Here is a 25,777-nt window from a genome sequence, read left to right as displayed (position 1 = left end):
CACCATGTCTACCCATCTAATGAGCTGAGAGAATCTGTACAAATGCAGACAGACACTGCAGCAACAAGCCCATGCTAATGCAGGCTGCTTCTCAAGAGGGCTGGTAGCTTGGGTTCAGCTAATTACTTTCATATGCTGCTCCCCTGACTAGAAAGCGGACTGCAGACTGACGAAGCTCACATCTATATGCAGTCTCTGTATATACTGTTTTTTTCAAATGTGATTATTTAGGATATGTAGAATGTTCTGTTAAATGCACAATTTACTGGAAAGTGGTGAAGAAAGAAACACAGGCCGTCTTCTTTCAAAGATGCTCTCTTATCAAAGCACTATGCATTATTTCTTTTCCTGTATCTAATATCTGTTATCTTTTTCTATGTCTAATTTTCTGTTCTTTCATTTCTTAACAAGAAAATGGTTCTTGAACCTCACTTTCCATTCCTTTTACAATGTTCACCTGAATTTTTGCCTCCAGCTGCTGGAACTAGTAATCGACATATTCTAAAAATCAGAGGAAAAGAAAATTGGTACTTACCACCACCAGGAATGCAAGAATCCTGGGGGCTCCCCCAGTGTGATGTTTTTTTCCCATCTTATCTGAAACAAAACAATAAAGACTGAGGTGTACATTTTTGTGATCATTGTGACTAAAAGGCATTACATAATTCATGCAGATAGCAAACAGAAAGAAGAAAAGATTTCATAGTTATGAAAAGCTTTATCATCATAAATCTGGATGGCCATATTACTTACTTATTACACTTATTAATATAACTGATACTTAAGTTTTGCTTATTCTAGAAAGCAAATTTTAGAATATTATTTTTAGATTCTGAATAGAATTTCAATAATGATGTATTTTGTATCACTCCACCACTGAGACGTGCATTCTTTTAAGGTGCATGACCCAAAAATAAAAATATGTTAAAAAGTAGCCTTAAGATGATCTAAAAGATTTTCCAGTTTGCACTAAGGAAAACATAGAAGACACAGAACTGATGTTACTGATTCAGCAGGTGGCAGTCTTCCCTCCGCATCCAAAGCGGGACAGTGTTTTATAATCCTCAAAGAGTGCTTTACTGTTAGAGGTAGTGTGGCAAATATGAGCAGCATTAGTTTCCCACCACTCGTTGAAAATGGAAAGCTGGTTTGGCTTCTTTTGTGTGCGCTGGCAACCTCTCCTGAATGGAGCTGTACTAGCTAGGACTCTTCTCCCACTTAGGAAGCATTGCTTGTTTAACACTGTTTTCAAAGGAAATGCAGTTTAAGAACTCTTACCCTTGCCTTCACATTTTTGTTGTTGATCAGCAAACCCATTAGACAACACAACGCACAGTGACAGCGTTCTGTGTCTCTGCAATACTTCTCAAATGTTGCATCTTAACTATGATCACACATCCATTTTATTAATGCCACAGCCATTAGTTTGTCCCTAACTACAAAATTAAACAGTTTGGACTACAATAAAGCCCATGTAACTGAAGGAGCTCTGTTGTAAATAACCGGAGGTCCTGCAGAAATCCACACAACATTGTACAGAAGAATGTCTCATGTTAAAACTGGGTGAAACTAGGACAGTGTATGCACTCCAAATTCCTCCAGTTACAACTACACATAGCATTATTTCCTGTCCAATTTTGTTAAAAAAAATTGTTCAAACACAAACCATATTCTGCTCTAGAGACAGAAGTAACACCAGACAAAAAGAGGATTGCTTTAATGAAATGCTTAAACATCCTTAATATGAAAGGTATTTAAATATATATACATAAAAATACCCAAAAGCTCACTAAAAAGGTAGGTACAGTGTTCATAATGCAAGAGGAAGTGGTAAAGTTGGCACTTTCCAGAAGAGACTAAAACTTTGATTCTCAACTCTGACATCCAATTCTTAAGAAATTAAACACATACAAGTTCTGTCAATAGCTTGCAGGAGAAGAATATGTAGTTCGTACACCTAAAAATGTTCTTTGCACTCACATGAAGTAACCTAGCATAATTTTGACTTTTTTTTTTAATACAACTATTCAAAAATAATTTTGCTGTTTAAAAATTATTTTTAGAAGGTAGCCTTGAGACACTACCACCTCTGTTTGTAAAGCTGGCAGAATGAACCAACTGCATGGCGTTTAACCCCATCACCACCATGTAACAGTAGTTAATATCTAAAAAGCATCTTTTAAAAAGCTCTTGCTTAAGTGCTGGCAGATAAAAATATTAATTAAAGTGAAAAATGTAAATAAAACTCAAAGCTGCTACAAAAGCATTACACGCTCTTCAAATACACTCCTCTCAGGCACGACTGCTCCTCATATGCACTGGGATTGGCTTGGAAGGACTTGTGTTAATCGCCAGGAAGACACAGTAGTTCTGAGAAGTTTCAAAAGCAACATAATGAAGAGGTGCAATGTACAAGCAAAACAAAAATTGTTCCTGACGTTGAAAAAACATTCAGTTAAGAGTAAAAATTGTCTGTGTGGAAAGCCTCACTATGTCTAAGCAGTATCCAGTCAAAGCAGGTCTTGAAGAGGAAATTACCTAATACACAGGTCTTACACGCTAGTCCTTTTTAACAGGAGATATCATCTTTGAGAGATCTATTCAGAGAAGGAGCCTGAAGGGAATATAGAAGTTCTAGGTTTGTTTGAAGGGGGTTTGTTTTCTTTTTCAAAAAATACATACTTCTGTCTCACGTGGCAGATGTCAGTCTGTCTGATCACAGAGTCTTAAAAAGATTTATAGAGTCATTAATTTTAGAAAAATACCTGAATTGTCAACTGTATCGATTAAGTTCATAACCAGTGACTGATGAACTGGAAAATGCCCACCTTCCTGGTCCAGCCAAGCTAATGGGAATTATTCCTCCAAGGCTATAACCTAACTTCAAGGATAGAAAATACATGGGATAAGGATCAGCTCTTCAAGGAAAATGTGGTAGCTGGGACACCAAAGGAAAGATTCTGGAGCGGAAGAGCTTCTTTTGTTTCAAAAATGTGTGTACCCCATCTGAATAGCTCTATGCAACCTTCATAAGCAATGACATGCTTTAGATGAGAGATAGTTGTGCTAGCCCCTTGCCATTTTGCCAATTGTACGATGAATTGGCATGAAACGGCTGTTGAGTTACTTCAACCCAGTATTTCATGCCACGTCTCCTGAAAGCAAGTAAATTTGCACATCAAGATACAAGACATAGCCAACAAACTGAAGAGGTCTCTACTATCAGGAGATCCAGGACAATGCCAGACGAGCTTGAGGTCCTGTGTTTTAGAGATGAAGGCAACAAATCTTTGAAGGCGGTACTCGACAAGGACTACAGTTCACCTTCTAACTGAAAGATCAGCAGAGGACTTCTAGACCTTACTGACTCATAGCATCACAGGATTACCAAACAGCTCAGGTTGGAAGGGACCATGAAAACCCATCTGCTACAGCCCTCTGTGAGAAAGGAAGCATAGATGAGATTACCTAGCACCCTGTCAGTTGTGTCCTCAAAACCTCCATTGATGGGGACTCTACCACATCCCTGAGGAGGTTGTTCCAGTGAATGGTTGCTCTCACCGTAAAAAAAAAAAAAAAAATTCTTTCTCATATCAAGATGAAATTCCTCCCTGTGCAACTTGTACCCGTTGCCCCTTGTCTTGTCCATGTGGTTCCTTATGAAGGGATAGCCTCTGTCCTCTTTGCAGCCACCCTTTAAGTACTAGAACACTGTGATGAGGTCGCCCCTGAGCCTTCTCTTCCCCAAGGAGAAAAGACCTAACTCCTTCAGTCTTCATAGGGCAGGTTCTCCAGCCCTTGGACTTGTGGATCAGTTCTGTGAAATTTAAGCTACACACAAAGCATTACAAAAATACAGGAATGCTTAGGACAACTATCTCTAAGTTACCTAGTAGCAGAGTGGACCCCATGACAGTCAACCTAAATTTTCCTTTCTTAATTTTGTTCTATTACTCTTTGACACATTCCCTGGTAGATCTTTAAGGAAGAGCTCCTAACCTTTGTCATTTATACATGTATAGATACCACTGACTGCTGTATAGCTCAGACAGTCTCTGTATGCTTACTTCTTTTATGCCCCAATGCTCAGTTTTAGAGCTACTCTGAACTACTACAACTTTAATCAAATCCACCCAAACTATTCTGGAAGGTGCAGACTGCCAGAGCAGAGACAGCATTGATCCCAAACAGCCATGCTTTTTAAAGAGGGACCAAACCAATACAAATTTCCTCCTGTGCCACCCGGGTGTCTCCTACACCTGAAATATTCTCACAACAAGCTCACCGCAACAGGGCAGCTGCTTCTCAACAGTCGTGAGCCAGAAGGATGAAAACACATGGAAAATAGTAACTTTCATTACAGCATAAATTCACTAGAAGATATTTTTTTTTGCACTTCTCTCAGCTGATATTCTCTTGTTTTGATCCCATATGCCGATACTCAGTCTGTAACAAAAACAGCTGACTCACATGAGGTACAGAGTCGGGGTAGAGCTATTTGTGGTTTACAGCCCAGGACTGAATGGGCATTACAATGTTAAGACCTGCCTATGACACATTTTAGTTAATTTTCTCCAAGGCTTATTAGTGTACAGCTTTCTCAGTCTGAAGCCATCGCCCAAACATAATTTCTTCCAGGTTGCACAGTTTACCCTTCTGCACTATAATGAATGAGGTAAATAAACTCACAGATTTCTATGAAATCTTACAGACATTTCCTACCATCTCTATACATTGTTTATACCTGCCCCATCTTTTGGCTAGTATCATTCTTAATTTGAAAAATTTGATACAAATTCTCATATTACAGTTGTTCAGACCTGACAGCTTCTCTATGACCAGACTGAATTAGTTTTAGAAGTTTCAAGATACTGTATTGAATGTTTTCTAGAAATCCAAATGTCATACCAGTTACACTTCTGCCAACTGCTCGTTTTGCAAATATATCATAAAACCAAAACGAGCAAAATTAATCTTGCATAGTGTATTATTTACAAATGACAGCTGTTTTGGGAAAGCCAAGATGACAGTCTCCATTATTTTCTTGCTTATCTTTCCATTGGTTTACCAAAGAGAAAAAACAATTGTCAAAAACATATTTTACTATAAACTGATGCTACCACAATCCTACCCCTTTTCCTTATCTCTGCTATGTGAATTTTCTATAAACACCGAAAAAAAACCTGCTCCGAGTTCTCACTCTCCCCTCTCCCACTTCCAAAATGTCATCACCAGTATAGTAATTTTATTAGCTTTTGGAGGAGTATCTGTTTAAAGCAGCAGATTTTCCTAGTACAACTTCTTGCCTATTTTTTTCCTCACTCCTGCTCACTATTCAACTATTATCTTATGTGTTGTCATCAAAGAAAAATTAAAAACAATAATAAATCCAAAAGACCTCATTATGTTTGGTATGCAGGTATTTTTGTATCCCAGTGTAAATGTAAATGCTAAGGAGACATAATTTACTTCAATCTTCAAAAGATGTATACAAAGTCTTTGAAAGTCTATGAAAAACAATAACTACTGTTTGAAAGGATAAATTCCATTAGCAGTTGAAACTTTTTAAGAAACAGGACCTATGTGGTTGTAGTCATAATTGATTTGCCATATGAAAAGCAGTGAAGCGGTTAGAAGCACAGTAAGAATACAAAGAGAGATCAGCAATCCTTAAGAGAAGGAGAACTCCAACTGCATGACAGTAGGATGCGAAATACATGGCTGCGTACTTTGGAGGAGCACATCATTCACAATTGGAGATGTCAACAAGAAGTTGAAAGGTCATCAAAAAGAGTACCATTGATGCATTGTCTAACATGCACATTTATTACAGAAAACAGATGAATCCTTCCCCAATGTAGTGGCAAATCACAGAATGGGGATAACAAATCACAGCAAAAAATCATCATGCAGAGGCATGTTAAATGACATGGCAAACTGCCTTGTGCAGAATCAGAAATCTATGCTGGTCAATGTAAACAGAAATTCAAGGTTGTCACTGCTGTTTATTCTAGACCAACACATATTTATTTCACTTGCACACACTGGAAAATTGTGTAAGGAGAAAAAGCATGGGGAAACATACCTCTGATAAAAACGTCTGGGCCGATTTCTGTGCTCCTACATGGAGCAGATATTCATATACGTACAGCGCTAATCTGAAAAACAAACAGAAAGGACAATATTCAGTATTCTGCATTTGTTTGTTCCTCTTCTTTAGAAACAAAGGATTACCAGAAGTTTGAGGTGCCCTCTATCGCCTTTCACAAACCGCTACATACTGAACGTGTCAAATCTATTACCTATACTAGAACTTTTAAACTAGACATGTAGGTCAATCTGAGCAGAGGTGTTTAAATAGTAGTTAATTAAATATTATTAAACCCTCAAATTACTTAATGTCAACATTTTTAATGATATTTGGACAAGTGCCCAGTGAGCTAACAACTGACCTACCGCTGCTCTTTGTTTGCCCACTCCATACCATGCTTATTGTAAATATGATATATACATACAGCAATACCCATTATTTTTCCAGATTAATTTTTTTTTTTTTTTTTTTTTTTTTTTTTTTACAAGGGGAATTTGCCAAGCTGTTAGCACACTTGGACAATACCCTTTGTTTGTTCAAAGAATGTGCAAACTTTGGACTGCATCAGGAAAAGTAATCCCAGCATCCATCAACGGGCACGCAGGCAACCATATCTCTCAAGCAGAGTGCAAACAGAGTTTTAGATTCATTCAGACTTGTGCATGTAGGAGCTCTAACGACAACAGAGCTACAAACGACTCCCACAGCTCCCGAAGGAGCTTCCCAAAAAGTGATCTTCAGCACCCAGGCACATCTCCAACTAAGTCCAAAAAGCTGGAATAAGGATCTCACTGCAGAAAGAGGACTCGTTCCCCAAAGGACTACACACTGCAGCTCGGGCTGGGAAGCGCCATTCAGCAACCAGAACAGGGGAGCTGTAACGACAACCAATTGATATAAGCTATGTAGGCTAGATTTGAATTAGAAAACGAAAGAAGTAACACTTCCTGTTCCTCGGCTGACTCTCCAGAGATGCTCCCATCTGTCTGCATGTTTCAAGCCTTTCAAAATGAAATCTCGTTTTAAAAGAACGATTTGATAATAATGCTTGGAAATTTTCTATAAAACATTTCAGTCCAAGAAAAGAAAAGAAAGTCAGGCTGCGTGCCTTTTAAATTTGCTAGCTGAACTGTTTTTAAGAAGTAAAACGTATTTGAATGCACTTCGTGATACACCACTATTCTTACTTGAAATATTTTACTGTTCCTATTCAAAAATATGTAGTTTAACTAAACAAAATAGAGAGGCAGAGAATACCTACTTTCCTGTTACTGTTCAAAATGTTAGGCAGTATTAGATGAGATAACAGTCATCATGGCACTGACAGAGTAGTAATTACTGCAGTAACCTATTAAGTGTGAAATTTTAAAATATAGGAGAGGCATTCCATAAAAATCGTTTTCATTAGTTGTTTATATTTTGTACATGCAACACACATGCTACTTTACTCTCTCCAACTTCAAAAGCAAAAATTTGCTTTTTTTCCTCAAATTAAAAAAAAAAAACAACATTAAATTGTTATTCAAACATGTGACCGATTTTAGCTTGAACCTTGAGAAGGGTCGTATCTACTTTTTAATTCCAGTATTTTACAAAACAGTATTGTGCCATATCAACAAATGCAGAGCTCAGCGTGCTAGGCAGAAAGCACCTGGTTCTTCTAATGGAGCACAGTACCATCCAGTGCTTAATTGCAAAGCAGCTCAGAGAGGACACAGTGATATGCCTCTTAAGTACTCTGGAGAGACACAGGACCACGTATTCTCTAGCCTCTCATCCTAAAAGCACAACTGCACCTGTCAAGGGAAAAAAAAAAAAAAAAAAAAAAAAAGAGTCTTACTGAAACACGAAGCCTGCAGTCCAGATAAAAGGATTTGCATGATCATATCCTTTCTGCCCCGCGAAGGGAAGCAAGACAGCACAAACCTGGGAGTTTACTGCAGGCACACCACCTTCATAAGTCTGCCATCTGTTGAAAATTTTAGCAAGTACTGCACCCCGATATCCAAATTGACAGCGCAATACTTTAATGTCGAGAAAGATTTGTGAGCTTCATCCCAGGACTCCTGGAGTCTACCTGCAGAGCACTGCACATGCAGCCGTGCTCCAGCGCAAGACAACATCGCGACCCCCTGCCCATCTTCACCCATCCAAAAAATCCAAGATACTTCAACACTTCAAAAAAACCCCAAACCCCAAAACTTTGACTTAAGCACACAGAATGTGCTACTTAAGCATAACTAAACCTGTAACATCTCCGGCTCTTTAACATGCATTATTACATCTTGGTCCAAACATACTAGCAGTGAAATGAAGTGGTGAAACGACTGTGTTTATTAAGCATGGGGGGTAAACATGACAGATTTCAGGAAAAGAATAAATATTGCATGTTTTAGGCTTCCAAGTTGATCCACCTGTGGTAAATTAAGAGCAGGACGATGCTGGCGAGGGGACTGCTTGGCTCCTGTGACAGGAAAGCCAGGACCACCTTCCATGAACAGATGTGAGACAGAAGGCACAACACAAAATAACCTGATTGGGTCTTATTAGATCTAAATTGCCGGTCCATCCCTAGTTATTATGCTGTCAGGAAGTCTTTACAGAAGTTAATGATGTTACAGCTTCATTGAGAAATAAATGCATTTACCACAGAGATCAAAAGAAAGATACTAATGTTTTACTGCCTTAGCTGCAGCAAAAAGATCAATGGAAACTGATGCTCTGAGGTAAGACACCAAAGAAACACAAAAAGGATGCAACAAGCAGGATTATCAGATATACAAACTGTAACTACAGCATAAAACCAGAATAAGATAAAAATGGCTACAATCCAAGTGTGTAAAATTAACAGATTAATAAACTACTTAACACCTGAGCAGAAGACTAAGAAAATAACAGTGAGATGGTCTTCTACACCAAAGGACTTGGGCTTGAAGTGGCATTTTAAAAGACAGTTTTTACTCATTAAACTGGTGTGAGAAACCATGTAAAAGCAGCAAGGAAACATATGTTAAATTTTCACATTTGCATACTTGTTGACATCCCATGAGTAATGTGAAGAAAAAATATTTCCAATCAACTTGTGACAACACCGAAGTAATTTTTGTTATAGACATGCCATAGGCCAGAGTCCCCCTTCCCTGCCAAGACAGATTACGCATTAATTCATGGCTTGATAACACATTCACTCTGTTAACAAAAAAAGAATTTAAAAAAAAAAAGTTAGTCTAGCTCTTACTGCTATGGTGCTCATTTTGCTAAGCTGGTGTGTTTTGCCTGAAGTTTCTGCTCTAATTGAACAAGGCATTCATACATCCTACAAGTACCTACTGAACTCCAAGGACAAGAATTATTATCAGTTCTAGCCAACCAGTTATCAGAATATTACGAGGAAATAAACAGTAATCACACTAACTGTGCTGTGGAAAAGACCTTCTTACATGTTGAATTGGGAAGATGCAATTAGCTTAACAAGAACTCACACCCAAAGCTTTGCAGCAGTATGTCCATTTATGAAAACTAGGTGGTAAACTCCCACAGTTCCAAGTCAAAAGATTAAGACACCACCTAACTTTCCATAAAAGCCAGTAAAAACCTGAAAGCACCAGCACCTTATCTGGTTTTGGTATCTAACTCAGGTGTTCACACTCCCTGCACCGCCTGGGCAAGCTTCATTGACTACATGTAGGGTACTCAACCAGCTGTTCAGATGAACATATGCCTACAGAAGAAGGGCTCAAGTTATTACCACAAAGCTCTTTGGGAAATAATTTGTCCATAAAAGGTAAAACAGTAGTACCTTTGTTTTGCTCCATAAGAAGACGTGTACCGAGAAAGTTTCTGTCTCTCAATCTAAGACTGACCTCCAAGCACTGACTTTGGTTTATTGTTAATTCAAAGGAAATAACAAAGAACAAAAGGAGAACAGCCACATTTTTCTATGAAGTTCAGAAGCTGAGCTTAGTAGAGTAAGGAATTGCAATAAATTAGCTTCTGCTTTCTCTTGAAAGCTGCCCAGTAAACCTGTCAGAAGCAGGCAACTAATACAGCTCCATGCAGTTGAGAAGAGCAGTTGCTTTCATTGTTTTATTAGCCACATGTCATAACTAAAAATATATGTAACTTAACTGAGGGTACAGTGGTGTATAACCATTATCCAGAAACTTATAAAATCAATGTGACGGAGCAAGAGCCTGCAGCTCCCCAGCTTTGGCAGTGTGTCAAAGCACAGTTCGGGTACTGTACCTGCCTTCTGCAGCACCAACACTCAGCTTAATCACGCTGATCAGCAATACAAAACCTATGCCACAAATTCTACAACAGTGAATGACTGCACATCACAGAAATGTCCCTAGATGCTACCATCTCCTCCACCAGCAATAGGCACTATGCTGTTAACATCTGATGCTGGATTAAAAAAGAAAAAAAAGAGGAAAAAAAAAATCTATAATGGGAATGTTCTAGCAGATCTGAGTGTCACCAAGATGGATCTAACATTTTTGGATTGTTAAAACTGGATTTTTTAAAACTATTCATGTATGGATAAAGTTCTGCATATGACACATGATGCATTTAACTTTTTGTTTTTCTAAACAGTAATTAAAAAACACAATGAAAACTAGTAAATCAATATCCGTACATAATTTTTAGTTTGTGTGAAAAAGAGTGAGCCAGCTGAGCAACATTTAAAAGCAGCTCCACAGAAAAGATCTTGAATGTTCCTCTCTATGTTTCAGGAGACTTGCAGTATTCCAAAGTTACTAATCCGACCTATACAGAGAAGCAACTTTTTTTGTTTCCAAAAAGGTATACAGACTTCATTTCAAATCCAGAGAATCTGAGGAATCTCACTCATTTAATATCCAAAATATAAAACTCATTCTCTGAAATAAGAGAAAGTAGCACTAAATCCGTATTTTAAATAAAGTACAACAGCTAAAAACATCTCAAATTTCGGGTTTCTTGAAAAAATTTTCTCAAATCCATCAATCCAGTACTTTAAAAATGGTTCTGAAGCTCTTGATGGTGAGATGATTTTGGTAAGTTTCAACTAAAAATAGCAAATAATTATTATTTTTTTTTTTAGAAAGTTTGGTATTTTTGACAGACATGTACGCCAAACCACTCTTTCTTCCCTATTTGATCATACTGACATTTTCCTCTCTCTCTTCCCCTCCCCGTACATTTATATACAAATAGAATTTTCCCCTATTTTTTTTTCATATATATGTATGTACATACATATAATCTTTTCCAGTGTAAGTCATCCGAAATTTAGGTGGTCCAGCCTGCTGTGGATTAACCCCGATAAGAGAGGACCAGGACAAGAGACCACAGGGCTGAGCTGGGTGCAGAAGTGCTTTGCTGCAGAAAGCCGAACCCCGCAGAGTCACCGGTGCATGCCTCTAACTCAGCTTCCCTGAACGGGGGGAAGATCAATTTGGATGCTGCATCAAACTGGAGATATACCAAGAATTTAGTTAGGCTTTTCCATTCGCCTAGGCAGGTACATTAGCAGGAACCGCGATGCTGCAGTGATTTATTTGCACACACAGCCCGAGCACATCAGCTCTCCCAGGCACGCCGTTTCACCCACACATAATTTACATTTCGGTTTGTTTAGCTTGAGGCCAGCACACTGCTCTTTTCAAGAGCCTCTAATCACGCCAGTCTGCTGCCTTTTTCTCCAGCTGAAAACTCAATCTATGTTAATGTTAGTGCTCTGTATCCTATCAACAATGCGATCAGTTTTCTTAGAAATACCTGAGTATTAAACAAAACTCAAACACTGGTCTGAGGAAACAGTATGTCCCACAGGAGACACTTGATGTTTGTTTGGCTACATGCACCGCCTTCTCTGAGCTCCCACCCCAGCCCTGCAAACACACGCAGCACAAAGCCTATGTATTTGACATTATCCATATACACTCACTTTTTCCTCTGTAGACAGCAGAAAACGTTCTCCTTGCATGCATCTAAGTATCTGGGGCTTATACACAGTGCTACAACGTGCATTGTTTTAGGCTGATGTTACTTTCTGAATAAGCTGTTATTTTTCGTCATTTATTCCAGTTTTACAGATAGGGAAAGCCTACTCCTACCATGATTCTGGGAAAGTACTCTCATCACCTCTGGCTCTCTTCCACTCAATTGCTTGCAAGATGTCCTGAAAATATGCCTTGTTAATTCTGGTCACCCTCCCCTTGATTATATATACTGCTTCAAGTGTTAAAAAACAGTTGTAACCTAGTACATGCCCTTTTACTCTAACACTACTAGAAATAACAGCAGGGTTTTTTCAGTTTACCCATACAGTTGCAACTCACAAATTCTTTTTGTGTCTTAATTTCTCATGCTTCTACTACTTAATCTCCTGTAGACTTCAAGCACTAGCATAACTATTTCCAGCAACACATTAGCCTGTGCACCAGTATATAACTAAACATTGAATAGGTATCTGGTATCCATTGATCTTTTGAAAAAGATCGGAGACACATGCTGCGGTGGTATCTGCAGTCTCTCCCACAAGCATTTAATTGCACGGTTTTACATATTCTCATCTGCTAAGGCTGTCTTGTCTTGTGCTAAGATGTCACACAGTGTTCCCCACATTACTTTCAGCTGACTCCGGCTGAGTTTCCTATTAATTTTTGTCTCAGGTCTCAGCTTGCAGAAATTACTACAGTTCCCAAGTATTGCAAAATTAAACCACTCTTCTGTAGACTCCATCCTGAACAGGATAATTTCCATTGATATCCAAATTCCAATATATCATCAAAAAGTATATTTTCTTGATGACCTCTAAGGATTCAAATCAAAATCTTTATTCTTTTTGCACCAATGTTTTGCACCTACACACTTCAAAAAGTTTTCCAGTAGAATTTCACAGACTGCCTAGTCCATGGTTAAGAAAGAAGTAAGGCTTATGGACCTGAAAGTTTGTCTGGTTCTTTCCAGCTACATTTGCTGGCATAGCAAAATAACATACCTTCCTGCAAACCTAGTTCTCTAGGTTCTCTAGCCACCAGAGCTACAGCATTACTCCCCCAATATTCCTACGTGAAAACTGTTGAACATCTCAAATGCATCAGCAGCAGCAATCCTCAGAAATAATACTTACTTTTTTCATTTGCAAAACGACAGATGCAAAGGAAGACTGAAATGTGCTGAAATTAATGACTTTGTATTTTCAGTGTTTACTTAGCTTCCCATTGCTCTGTGCCTCCGAGTTGCTCAGGTGCCACTTACCTCTGCTTAGCAGATTGTTTCCGTAGCCTCCTCTCCCACCTTCTTGCCTCCCCCAACCTAATGCCACCACTCTAGAAAGCCAAACCGTTTAGATGTATCATTCCCCAAGCCACATTACAGACAGTTCTTTGCTCTCTATGTTGGTTGAAAGACGGTGTCCCCTTCCTTCTCCCCTGTGCCCGGGGCCACAAAGTGGAGACTTACTCCAAGACAAGCCAACTGATGCTGATGGAAATCTTATGTCATTATGGATGAGTTTGCTGTAGCAGAGGAAGCAAGACAAACTCTTTGGGTGTTCTGCCGACTTGCAGAGACCATAGGCAGCAAAACTCCTTTATCATGTATTTCTCAGGGCTGTCCAAAGCAAAGCTGTCCAAAGCAAAGCCAGTCTGCTGCTCACATAGCCTGTGCCCTTTTTCGTCCTCCTCACCGAGGGCAAGCTATGTACACTGAAACAGCCCAATTCCTTCCCATGCGAACAGAAAAGAAGGCTGAGTTCACCCAACCACCCACTGACACCCAGGACCAAAACCATCCTCTTCTCACTACTCTCTCATTTCTTACTGCTTTCCCAGTAAAGTAACCCAACAAAAAAAACTAGTGAACAGTTTTCTGCTGATGACTGAGCTGAATCAGCCTGCCAAGGGCACGAGCAGCCACACAGGAGCACCAAGAAGCAGGAGCGCTCATTTTGGCAGTCCTGGACTGCCAACACAGCTCTGCACACACCTTCATGGAATCACGGAGTTTCAGGGTTGGAAGGGACCTCTAGAGATCATCTAGTCCAACTCTCCTGCTAAAGCAGGATTGCCCAGAGCACATTACTCAGGACTGCATCCAGGCGGGTCTTGAAAATCTCCAGAGAAGGGGACTCCACCACCTCCCTGGGCAGCCTGTGCCAGTGCTGCAGTGTTCATTTCCTTCTCCTGGCTAGAATCTCAAACTTGGCATTTTATGAAAACATACGTATTTTTAAGGTACGCTCTAAGTAGTTTCTTGGGCTTAAACCACATAAACCATTCAACTTACCATAACTATAAAATATGCTGAACAGCAGCTAAAAAAATAGTTACATGACAAAACACATTTTAAAGTGTAAGCTGAGATTTTTATAAAAATACATGAGGTTCCATCTCTTCCTGATATTAAAGGTGCTAACCTTGGCCTTTCCTGTGGCTTTCAATGGGATAGTTATGGGTTTTTACATGCTATTTTTTCCCCGGTATATAATTTGCTATAGTTAATGAGTTTAATGCAATGCATCCTGCCCTGGCAGTAAGCAGAGCCAGCAGCATGGAGCTCTTGTAAGGAGAGTCCCTGGCAGAGAGCAAAGCACAGACACAGTCCTCAGCAAAATGCAAACTTTAAAGCTGTACACATGGCATAGGGATTACCAGTAGGTGGTACCTAGCTGAGCACCTAGTATATCACACCTCTTTGTAGACTTAAAACACTGGTTACATATGACAGACGGTTGCTTTAAAGTCCCGTATCAGCAGAAACCAAGGCTGACACTGACCCATGACACCGCAAACACAGGGTTTCACTGCTCACCACTTGCCACTTGTCACCCACTGTACTCAAAGGAAAAAGTTAATTTGCAAAATCTGCCAGTGACTGAGATGTTTTAAAATCATGTATGAAGAAAAAATACATTTGTATTTATACACCAACAGAAAAACAGTGACTGGCTTCTAACCAACGCGTTGGTAGCACACACAGGCTGTTGAGAACATTGCTGCCGCACAACCGGTGTTTGAGCACTGCTTGCCTACGACACTGGCAGATGACACCTTCTCAAGCTACAATGGCCTGAGAGGCTACGACCTTCAACGCTTCACGGTGGTCTTTTCAATGGGAGAGTCCCTCCACCTCACAGTGAGATGCACTACCGAGTACTGGAGGTGCTGCCAGCCCGCTGCAGTGCAGAGCCAGACAGGTCACCTTTGATCAGCTTCAGCAGCAACTGGAGCCACAACGGCTTACGTTGCACAGATGCCAGAGAGGGGTTACCATGGCTCTGTTGTAGAAATAGCTCCAAGCAGTGGAGTAATATTATGTTAAAATATTACAGCTGTTCCTAAAGCAACTGCCTACCCTGGAGCAGAAAGCACTCCTCCCCGTCTACAGCACCACCAGCAGAAGGCTGAGAAGAAGGAGGCAGCATGAATATAGCCAGCTCCCCAGGGAGGAGTTAGACTCATCTCAGACAGCACCACCTGGGTATGCAATGCCCATCAGCCCCACAAAGCAAGCATCATGTAACTTGATTTTCATTCCTATGAGGAAAACAGTATTTCTGAGTATCGGGCTCCTAGAAGGACCCACGTCTTTGCCAGTAGCTTTGCCAGCTCTGCTCAGGAAGTATAGGTTTAATATCTTATTACATATAGTGGGGGTGTCCACAACATTGAAGATTACCAAGAATCACTGCTACTGAAACCTAAAATCCTCTCTTCAAAGCTGTAGGGTGAGACAGCAGATTAGTATCTCACTTGTCACAACGTGGAAGAAAAAGAGGAACAGGAGAACCCTGGCCAGTAGCACAGACAGGCTGGAGGATCACACTGCTGATGTCCTTTGTAAGAGTCACAGTTAATGTTGGACAAATAATTATCTTTTTTCTTCTTCCACAGTATATCATGGTTAAACTGAGTTGCAGATAATTAGTCGAAGATTGTATCACTCATTCCCACTCATTGCCTGCTCCAGTTATGTTTTTAAACTCTGTTAAGAACAAACTCCATACTCAGAGTTTGGTAGGACACTCTGAAGAGCTCCTTTCCAGGCTTCACAAACTGGCACATTACCATAGCAGTATTTCAGCATACGTGTTGGTGCACCTACAGGCTGATAGGGAGCCAACTGGTAACAGACGCAAATCCAGTCATCTACTTGGAAAGCCACTGTAGCTGATCCTGCCCAGCCTTTTGGCACACCTCTACAGCAACCCATAAATAAGGAAGAGAAGGAGGATTTTGGTTCACAGAGCAGCACACACATGGTGGTTTCTCATGCACAGATTCTCCTCCTGTAAAAGGCTCAAGGTTTTGGAGAGAAGACTTGCAAGTTTAGTGGCCAGTTTACATGAAATGCGTCTCAGACTTACGAGCAAAATGTTTTCTGAATTTCATTGCAAGTCTCCTGTGGGAACCAAATAGACTGACCATCACTAATGCTCCTGGGCTGGCAGATTATCTCAATGGCAAGCTGAAATAATGAACATTATCACAAAAGAATAAAACAGTAGACTTCCAGCAGCCACAATCAACCATGAAATGGAGAATTAGTCTCAAGAAGGAACGGGAGAAAACAAGGATGAATATACAAGCAACAACAAGTCACCTCATGAATCTTACAGGAATCATATGGGATGAAAAAATTGAGGATGAATTTCCCTGAGTATCTGTCTAAAAAGTGATGGTGGAAATAATTTGTGTGACTGATTACGAAATTATAGCATTTTCTACTGGAAAGAGAAGTTCTGAAAGCAAAGTCAAGCTAACAGTCCTCAGAAGTCAAACAAATTCAGGGAATCTGTGGAAAAAGTTTCTAAACAAATTCAGGGAACCAGCAGAGTTTCTTCAAAAAAACAGATAACCTGAAGAAAAAAAAATGCAAGACAAACAATAGGTGATTCAGGCTGTATTAAAAAAAATCAATGGCAAATATCAATGGAAGACAGACAGGAGATAATAAGAGGCTACTCTGGCTGTGTCAAAAATTCCTCGCTGGTCCAAGAAAAAGGTGCAACAACAAAAAAAAGAAAGTAAAGGCACATTAAGGAACAAGACAACCACGCAGATGACAAATGCAGAAGGGCTGAAATGCGAAATGAGTTTCAATGAGCAAGGACATTAATAAGGCAGCAAGAATGAAGCCTGTACCACCAAAGAACTGCAGTTCCACTATTCAATGCAAGAACTGTGCAAAGCAAAGAGAAGGTAAGGAAGTCTGAAGTCTTGGTGCATGCTTTGTTTCTACCCCACAAAACAGCAGAAGCAAGCATTACTACTTAAATGTAACAGGAACACACACCGGAGGAGGAAACAACAGGTTTAAGAACAGCTTAGTAAGACAGCTGTACTACAGGGGAGATGGCTGGAGCACGTTGCCTAAGAAATGAGCCAAAACATGTTCTGAACTTGGGAAAACTTAAGGAAGTCTAGAACATGTCTTCCGAAAAGAAAAAAAAAAAACAAAGGGCCCAGGGATATACACGCCACTCAGAAACAATCCTTACCATCACCAAGTTTCACTTTTTTGGACCAGACGAGCCATGAATGTGACATTGGCTCCATTTCTTAAGAATTCTACTTCAGTAAAATCCAAATCCCTTCCCTGGGAGAAGAACCAGTGCTGCTAGAAATGGGGAAAGACCTTGTGCTCAGCATAAATCATCCTGGCCTCCATCAAACAAGGCACCCAGAGGCAGCCATGGCTGCATGTTATGGTGCCCCACACCTGGCAGCTCTTGGTGCAGCATCAGCAGAGACTGTGACCAACCTGCTGGTACCAGGAGGTGTCCATTGGGGTCTCAGCACGGAGTCAGTGGTACATTCATTACTTCTCCAGTGACACTGCTCTGCAAAAGCTGGAGGCTGTACTCCTGAATGCCATGACAATGGAGCTATGAGGGGAAAAAAATAAGCTTTTTCTAACACGTATACACCTCCTCCCCCAGTTCAGAATGTCTGTTCTGCATTATTTTTTTTTTTTTTGGGGGGGGGTGCCATTGCTTTTGAAAGCTTTGTGATTCCAGAGCTGCAGATGGCAAAATGTCAACTCTGACATGAACTTTTATGCAGTTCCTTCATTCCTTCTGAGACAGTTTCTCTGCAGAGGTCATGAATGCTGCTTGCATGCTTAACAGGGCACTGAATGGTGCAGGCTCAAGCAACATCAGACAGCTGAGGCCACCAGGAAAAGCAATTTTCAAGGGTGTGCTATAAGTTTCATGTTCCTAAGCTTTGGGGTCCAGTAGATGATAATTAAGCACCTCTCTCAACCATAAAGTCCCCCTTCCAAAAAGGGCAGCTACCACGTTGGCCCCTGGGAATAATCACCCACTGGCTTTGAGATTGCTACTCATGTTGGGTGAGAAGTTCTGCACAGGGGACTGAGGTGGAAGAATTCAAGGCATTTCTCTAAAAAAGACAAACAGAACATCAGCAACTACCCCAACCAAAAAGACAGTCTTTATCTGTACAGGTATAAGTGTAAGTATATGTACAGAAATTCCCAGCACACATAAATTGATCCTGCAAAACTTCATGCACAGTACTCCTCCTCAAATCACTGCAATTTTCACCCACAGGTCAACTGCACGCAATTTGCTATTATCAGACCTACCAACTGCCATATGGCTGCCAGCCCCATCACACCTGTCTGCAGAATTCTCACGCATCTGGCTAACCTGCTAGAAGGCTTCAAGCACTTGCCTGCTATTTCTCCCCTTGGCTGATAGAGAGATGTGCTGAGTAGACAGCTGGAGGTATTCTCTTGCTTCTCCCCAGACTGGATCACAGCCAAGAAGGATTAGCCAAGACCCCCAGCTTACTCAACATTTCCACTCAGCTACAACTCCAGATAAAACTCAAGCACCCAGCCGCAAGCTACAATTCATGCATGGCAAGTTTGCTGAGCTTCGAGTCCTCTCTCAAACTGCCCAGGGGACAGTCTACTACCCAAATATATGTATTTTACAACTTTAAAGATAATTTGCTTAGGTTCCAAACTGGAAGTTAATCGGAAATATTTTCTTTTGAAATTCACATCATAAAAAAATAATACTGGTTTCAATACCCTCCCACCATTTTTTATAGTGAGAATACTTTCCAAACAGAAAGTTTCATCAACAGAAGGAAGATATTTGAAAAACTGGCTAACAAAGAGTTGTTCCACAAAAAAAAAAAAAAAAAAAAAACAAACAAAAAAAAAACCAGAACCAACAAACAACCAAAAAAGCACCACCAACAAAAAACACCCAGCAGCAATAAAATCTTGCAGTTCTGAAGCTACACTACCAAACATTTGACTAGCAATCTAGAAAATTTTAATGCTAACTCTCCAAATTGCTTTTACTTGCTTTGAAAGGAAGAAAGCTGATACTGGACAAAAGAGATGAAAAGAATTTAATTCCATACTGACAGCTGATGTTTGGTGGAAAAATTGATACAGTATTGTATTTCCTTATAATTAAAACAGGGAAAATAAACAAACCACTTCTACAATCTCTGGCTGAACATTTCTTATTTCTAAATCAAAATTTATAGGACATAAGCATCAAAAAGACTGCAATTCTACCATGTGCACAATTCACAATTCATACTGGCTGTTTTGCTCTTACCAACTACAAATGCGTTTCTGTACAGTGCATATTCAATTTAGAAAATGTTACCTTACATTTGGCTTACACTGGAAAACAGAAAATTCCATTTCTCAGTTTTGCAAGTAGGCATTACTGAAATACTATAATCCATACTGGATTCAGTTTTTAAGTTAGCTTAATAGGCAGGCAAGTCAGGAAATACAGAATGTTAAGTCAATGCTGTATTGCCAAGATGCAACTGCTGCAGTAGAACAGTAAATAGTCAAATGGGAGACTTCAACAGGCCACGGACAGGTTTTAAGATGCCAGGAGTTGGCATTGGAAGAGAAAGAAAATAAGAAGGGAAACAAGAAAAAAAGAAAAGAAGGGAAACAAGAAAAAAAGAAAAGAAGGGAAACAAGAAAAAAAGAAGGGAAACAGTGAAATCCAGATGGGTTCTTGGCAGCCAAACAATTTAAGCTTCCAGAACTTACCATCAAGGCTTATACGTTAATAAGCTAATGCGCCCCAACACTGCACACCTATTAATATAGCTGAATGAGTCCGCACCTGACCCTGGCTATGGGAGCACAATTCAAATCACTGATACCCTTGGTGGTTACCATCAGAGACATACCGGGCATAGCAAAGAAATACTTAGAACTGTCAGCTTGTGACCAAAAGGAAAAAGATAGTGAAGATGTCTCAATGGACTCAAAGGTTTACAATTAAAAAATACTGGTGAGCTCTATGCAAGAACTTCAGGCTTAGAGGTAGTTTTGCTAAGGAGAGTTTCAGAAAACATTTTCCAAAATATGACCAGTGATAAGGCATTTTACCTAAAAATCCTCTGTAATAATACAGGGAGGAGTGGGGAGGAGGTGGGAGACTTAACCTACAAAAATGTACTCAAAAATGTTTTACTAAATATAAACACTACTTCACCTATTGCTCAGGTTCAAACTACTGCCTGAGCAACATTTTTAATTTCTTTTCGGTGACTTTTTAAAGCTTTCTGATCAAACTGCTTGAGAACACAGAAAAGTTGATTAAAAAGACTTACACAACTTTCACGTGTTTTTCATTTCTCAGTTAAATATATTAATATTCAGCAAATATTTTTATTTAAGAGGCTATTTGAAATTGACTTGAGCTATTTATATAGTATTAAATAGATCTGATCTCAAGTCACAAAGCTACACACACTGCAACAGTTATGCTGCTATTCCATGCTTCATTTATTACTTTCATCATCCGTTCTTAATTTTCTCTGTTTGTCACCAGGAAAAAAGAAATTAATCTTGAATTACTGTGAAAACTCCTAAGAGCAGATTCCAATCTAAGAAGCAGTAGTCTGCTCAGCACATCAGAGTTACAAACAGCAGACAGCAAGAGATCCGCCGTGCTGAACCTTATCCTAAGCACAAATCCTACCTGCAGAAGCATGGGGAAGAGAGACTTACTTTTTTATGACTGTGTCTTCTTCAGTCTACCAGCATTATCTCTACGAAGTTGTGATGAAATTTTAGTAATACCAGGGGTGAGAAAGCTGGGGAGGGGCAGGGAAGCTTTAAGACTCTTCCAAAGATATTCTACAAGTTGCTTCAAGTACCCACTGATGAAAAAAGTGAGATTCTTTTACTCGTTCTACCAAACTACATATTCCTTTTTACCAGCTTACACAAACAAATCAATTTATGCTTCCCTGTTTCATGTTTTATACACAGAAAAGAAAGTCTGAACACATCAGAATTTTTCAGATACAACCACTTCAGTTTAACAATGCATAATGATCAAACTATTATGAAACTATAATTTTGTTACACAACGCTTTTAACTGATAAATTAAAATTCTGCACCAAACTATAGTCTCTTTCAGCATGTACATGATTTTTCTGAATAACCGCAAATACTATGAACGAAGAAAACTGTATTAAACTTGCAATGAATAGCATTAAAGAGAAAAGAAAGACAACACGTGTGATTCATTACTGAACTCTGCTGTTTCTGTATTAACAGTTCGCTCGAAATTAAAAAAAAAAATACTCAGTTCACACTAAAAATTGTTTAAATCGGTGGGCTTACAACAAATCACTGTATTTTCATGGTAGAATGATAGTCGAATCATGGTTGCAAGACAGACTGTTTGTAAAAATCTTTATTGTTTGCGTGAAAAGTTACCACAGGTCACACAAGAGTATGGCTAACAACAAAACTGCCTCTCTTTGACCCTTGAATTTCAGTAAGATTCAGCAACACATGGAAGAAACCAACTCCTGCACAAAGTGATCTCCCACCTGACACATAAAAATAGTCCACATTATTTTCAGTTTGTTATCCTGGGTCCTTTATAAACCACAAATACTTGAGATGGAACATAGATGACTGACACAAAAGACATCCACTCTGAAAATCTCTGCCCAGTTTATCTCTGGAGTTAGCTGTATGCCACCTCGCTTTTCTTCCAGTGGTATAACATACACCTAGGCAAAACAGAGAGCACTGGAAAAGGTTTATCTGTAGAGACTGGGAAACGTCCATCGTTGGAGGTTTTCAAGGCCAGCTACATAAAGCCATGGCTGACCTGACCTACTATTCACAATGGATGCACTTCAAGGAAAACTTCTGGACTACATGACCTGGGGGACCCCCTCTAACCAACAATGCTATCATTTTATAACCCACTGACAAAGCATGTATTTGCACCACCTTTTCTCTTCATCACACGCAGCTTGTTCAGTATCCTGTTCCTCCACGCCACAGACAATCATTCAGAGTTGAGTCCTACCTTCATACATCCCTTCCATTGTATATGAAGTTTCTCTACAGAGTTGTTCCAACAACAACAAAAGCCATCTTAAGAAGAGAGGAGACAACACTGGGACTACACCAAAGAGGCTCAAATATCCTCTTCCACCAAACAGCTGCTGAAAACCTTTTCCCAAAAACACATTGGAAAAGGGTTTCCCAAAAACACATTGGAAAAGGGTTTCCCAAAAGGCTAAGTGCTGAGTATCCTTCAGACCTGTCTCACACTTAGCACAGACAGACCAAAACAGAGAAAAGGTCAGACTATACCTGAAATGAACAAAAACAATCAGTTACCATTAAGGAAAAAAGGACTGGGAGGGGGCACACCACAAAGAGCATTCTCCCTCCCATGACCATAAGAAAAAGCTTCATGATATCTCTGCCATATTAATTTAGTGTGATATGAAATGTATCTGCGAAAGTTTCCCTCCTTGAAAGAAAACAAAGAATTAGAGACAGATCTTACAACAAAGGGCACACATATACACAAAACTGCATTAAAAGCAAGATCTGCATTTGCAGCAGCGGCTGACTGCATTAAAAACAAACAAAACAAACAAACAAACAAAAACAGAACAAAACATCACTGCTTGTTTAAATAAATTAATTTTCAATAGGAATACCATTTTTTACCCTCAACCTGACTTAAAATGAGATTTGACTCTAAATCTTGTATGCAAGTTATAATACCCTACTTTATCTTCCAAATTACTGATGCTCAACTTGGCCCTACGCCTGTTTAGAAAGTATATTAATTAGTTTTTAAAATTTCCTTTTATTAGTACGTTACAAGAAGACAGTGTGTCAGCACACCACCAGGCATTCACGGCGCTGGATTTCTCTGTCACCTCGAAAAGGAAACCCTGCTGCATTCCCTCCTTGGCAGGGTTTTACTAGAGGGCTGGAGTCAGGTCCTGGGATTATATTTAGTATTAAATATAAAGTATTTATAAATCTGTTTTAAGTAAATTAAATGTTTAATGTGCATTTTAACAAAGGGTCATTTGTTATGGATTTTAGTGCAGCAGTTAGACAAAACACTGTCTTTAACACCTTCCACCGGTGTGCTTACTGACATATATAACAGTCACGCCTGTAACCTATTTAATAACAGACATTAATTATTTATTAGCCCTCTATAAACAATTTATAAATGTACCCTTACTATAAAGCATGACTGGACTGGCCTTTACTTCCACAACAAAAGACTCTGCAGTACTTTAACTGTTGCATTAAGAAGCAAAACCCTACTTATGAAAGATCCTAACAGTGATACGCATTTGTCATAAAAATGCAACCAAATAGCACAGCCTACCATCTATCTCAGAATTCAGTAATATGCAGTGGATTTCCCAAAAATTTATGTGAATGGGTTACAATGCCACTGTACGCAAAACTAGAATCGTGTTTAGGTACAACAAAAGAAGGATTTTATCCCTTTGTCATACAACTATCACATAAATTTAGTTTTTCACCTTGGGCGCCTAACTACCCGGTTTTGTGAGCACGGGAAGTGCTAGCCAGGGGGGCTGCCTTGGTACCCTATCGCCAACAAACCGAAGGCAAATTTTAATACCAGATTCCTGGCAGCAGCTTGTCCATGCGACAAATTCTTCTGAAAATCCCACTCCCCTGCCCTGTGATCTGCACGTGCTATTTCAGGTAGGCAGCTAAGACACCAGGTTGGCACCCATATGTTATTTATGAAACTCACACACACCTTCATTGCCCCAACACTGGACTATGACCACCTTGTGTTTTCCTCCATGCTGTTCGAGAAGTCTTTCCTACTCCCCTGGGTAACCTGCCGTTGACACAAATAATCTCCAGAGCCAGCAGCTGGGCGGCAGGGTGCTCCCAGGCAGATAACACTGGATGCCGAAAAGCCTGCACAACAACTCTGCTACTACTCCCGCCACAGACAGGTCGGAGAGTCTCAGAAGTACTCTTTTTAACAAGATCCCCTCAGCCAAGGCTGCCTAGGATCTTTTGCCTGCTCAACAGGCAACGAAAATTTTAGGAAAACTGTGCATTTTGCCACTCTAGGTTTCAAACACAGACTTTGGAAATAGTACTGTATATTAACTGAGCGTCAATCTTCATTTTCAGAGTAGCTGACATTCTATATATTTTTAGCATTAAAATCAGTTATTAGTTTCAGTGTGTATAAGGCATTCTGTGACTCCTCCTGGCTCTGCACTGGCATGCTTTTACTATAAATGTTATTCTTCTCACATGAGAACTATATTAAATTTAAAGCAAGTACAGTATAGCAAAATGGAGGAAAAGTTCCTTAATGGCAAGACACAAGGAACAACTTTTCTAAGTTTTCAAGTCCACTGTTGGCACCTCCCTTCCCTCGCATTTCCCTCCAACTCAGTAAGCGAGTAATCAACCACAGCTTTGTAACGGTGCTTAAACTTGTAGCATTTTTTTTGATTAAACTCAGAATTTTCCTTACAGAAGGCATCCTTTCTGGACAATGCCAGGAGATCTCACGTGACTGAAGCGAATTGGTGGAACATCAAACTGAAGTATCAGTGGTGCTACCCGTACCACTTGTGTTGCCCGTCTTTGAAAGCATGTTCTGTCAAAGAACAAAAACCAACTGCGAGTAAGACCACATGCAAAAAAAGCCCAACCCAGATATCAGGAAGAATGCAGCATCGCCTCTTAACTCCTTGTTCCCGGCATACTGGATTCATTCAGGAAAGAGACATTGCACTAGGGGAAAAAAAAAATACAAAAACAAAGGCTCACAGTGTAAAATTAATTCATGCAGCCCAAAATTACTCATCTATTTTAAGTCAATTAGAAAATATAAAACACAGTCAGGACCGCTCTTTCTCCACGTGAAAAATGCCTGTCTTAAATAATAAAACGTTCTTTTCAGACCTAAATTATGCTTTCTTTGTGCCACCTCACTTAGCACAAAAGCACAAACAGAAAAAAAATGAGTTCTTGCCCACGTGAAGTTCACAGAAGAGTTGACAAAGGAACAACTATATAATTTGAATAAAAGAGAAAAGAAGTCTGAAGTTCATTTATGAAGGCAGACTGATCATTGCTTTCCAAGATATGTAAGGAAAAAGGAAAACAGAGCAAACACAGGAGACAACACCCACATACATTCAGGCAAAAGAAAGCATGAGGGAAGTACAGACACTGGGAAATAACCACAGGATGACACACAACTTTATACAGCATTTAAGAACCTTAGGCCAAGACAGCATGAGCTGAACACGGACGGAGGAACCAGGTGGGAGTCTGAAGAGCAGATATGGTGGTTGCTGTTGAGAGGTACTAGTTGTTTAGCT

The 25,777-nt window shown here is 39.7% G+C and overlaps 1 protein-coding gene across 2 annotated transcripts in view; it reads right to left on the bottom strand.

Annotated features, from left to right (window-relative positions):
* SSBP2 (single stranded DNA binding protein 2) overlaps positions 1-25,777 on the bottom strand; it is a gene marked incomplete at its 5' end in the record, with an annotated part of 180,432 nt that overhangs the window by 130,612 nt on the left and 24,043 nt on the right. For both annotated transcript variants that reach the window (XM_082497818.1, XM_082497819.1), the window contains 2 exons: positions 536-597; positions 6,086-6,158. In XM_082497818.1, coding sequence (XP_082353944.1) covers positions 536-597; positions 6,086-6,158 — 135 coding nt within the window. The remainder of the gene's footprint in view (positions 1-535; positions 598-6,085; positions 6,159-25,777) is intronic.

The sequence above is a fragment of the Vanellus vanellus genome (genome assembly GCF_965231255.1).
Source record: "Vanellus vanellus genome assembly, chromosome: Z".
Classification (NCBI taxonomy): domain Eukaryota; kingdom Metazoa; phylum Chordata; class Aves; order Charadriiformes; family Charadriidae; genus Vanellus; species Vanellus vanellus.
Note: the sequence above shows the minus strand (reverse complement) of the source record. Positions and strands in the feature narration are given on the sequence as shown.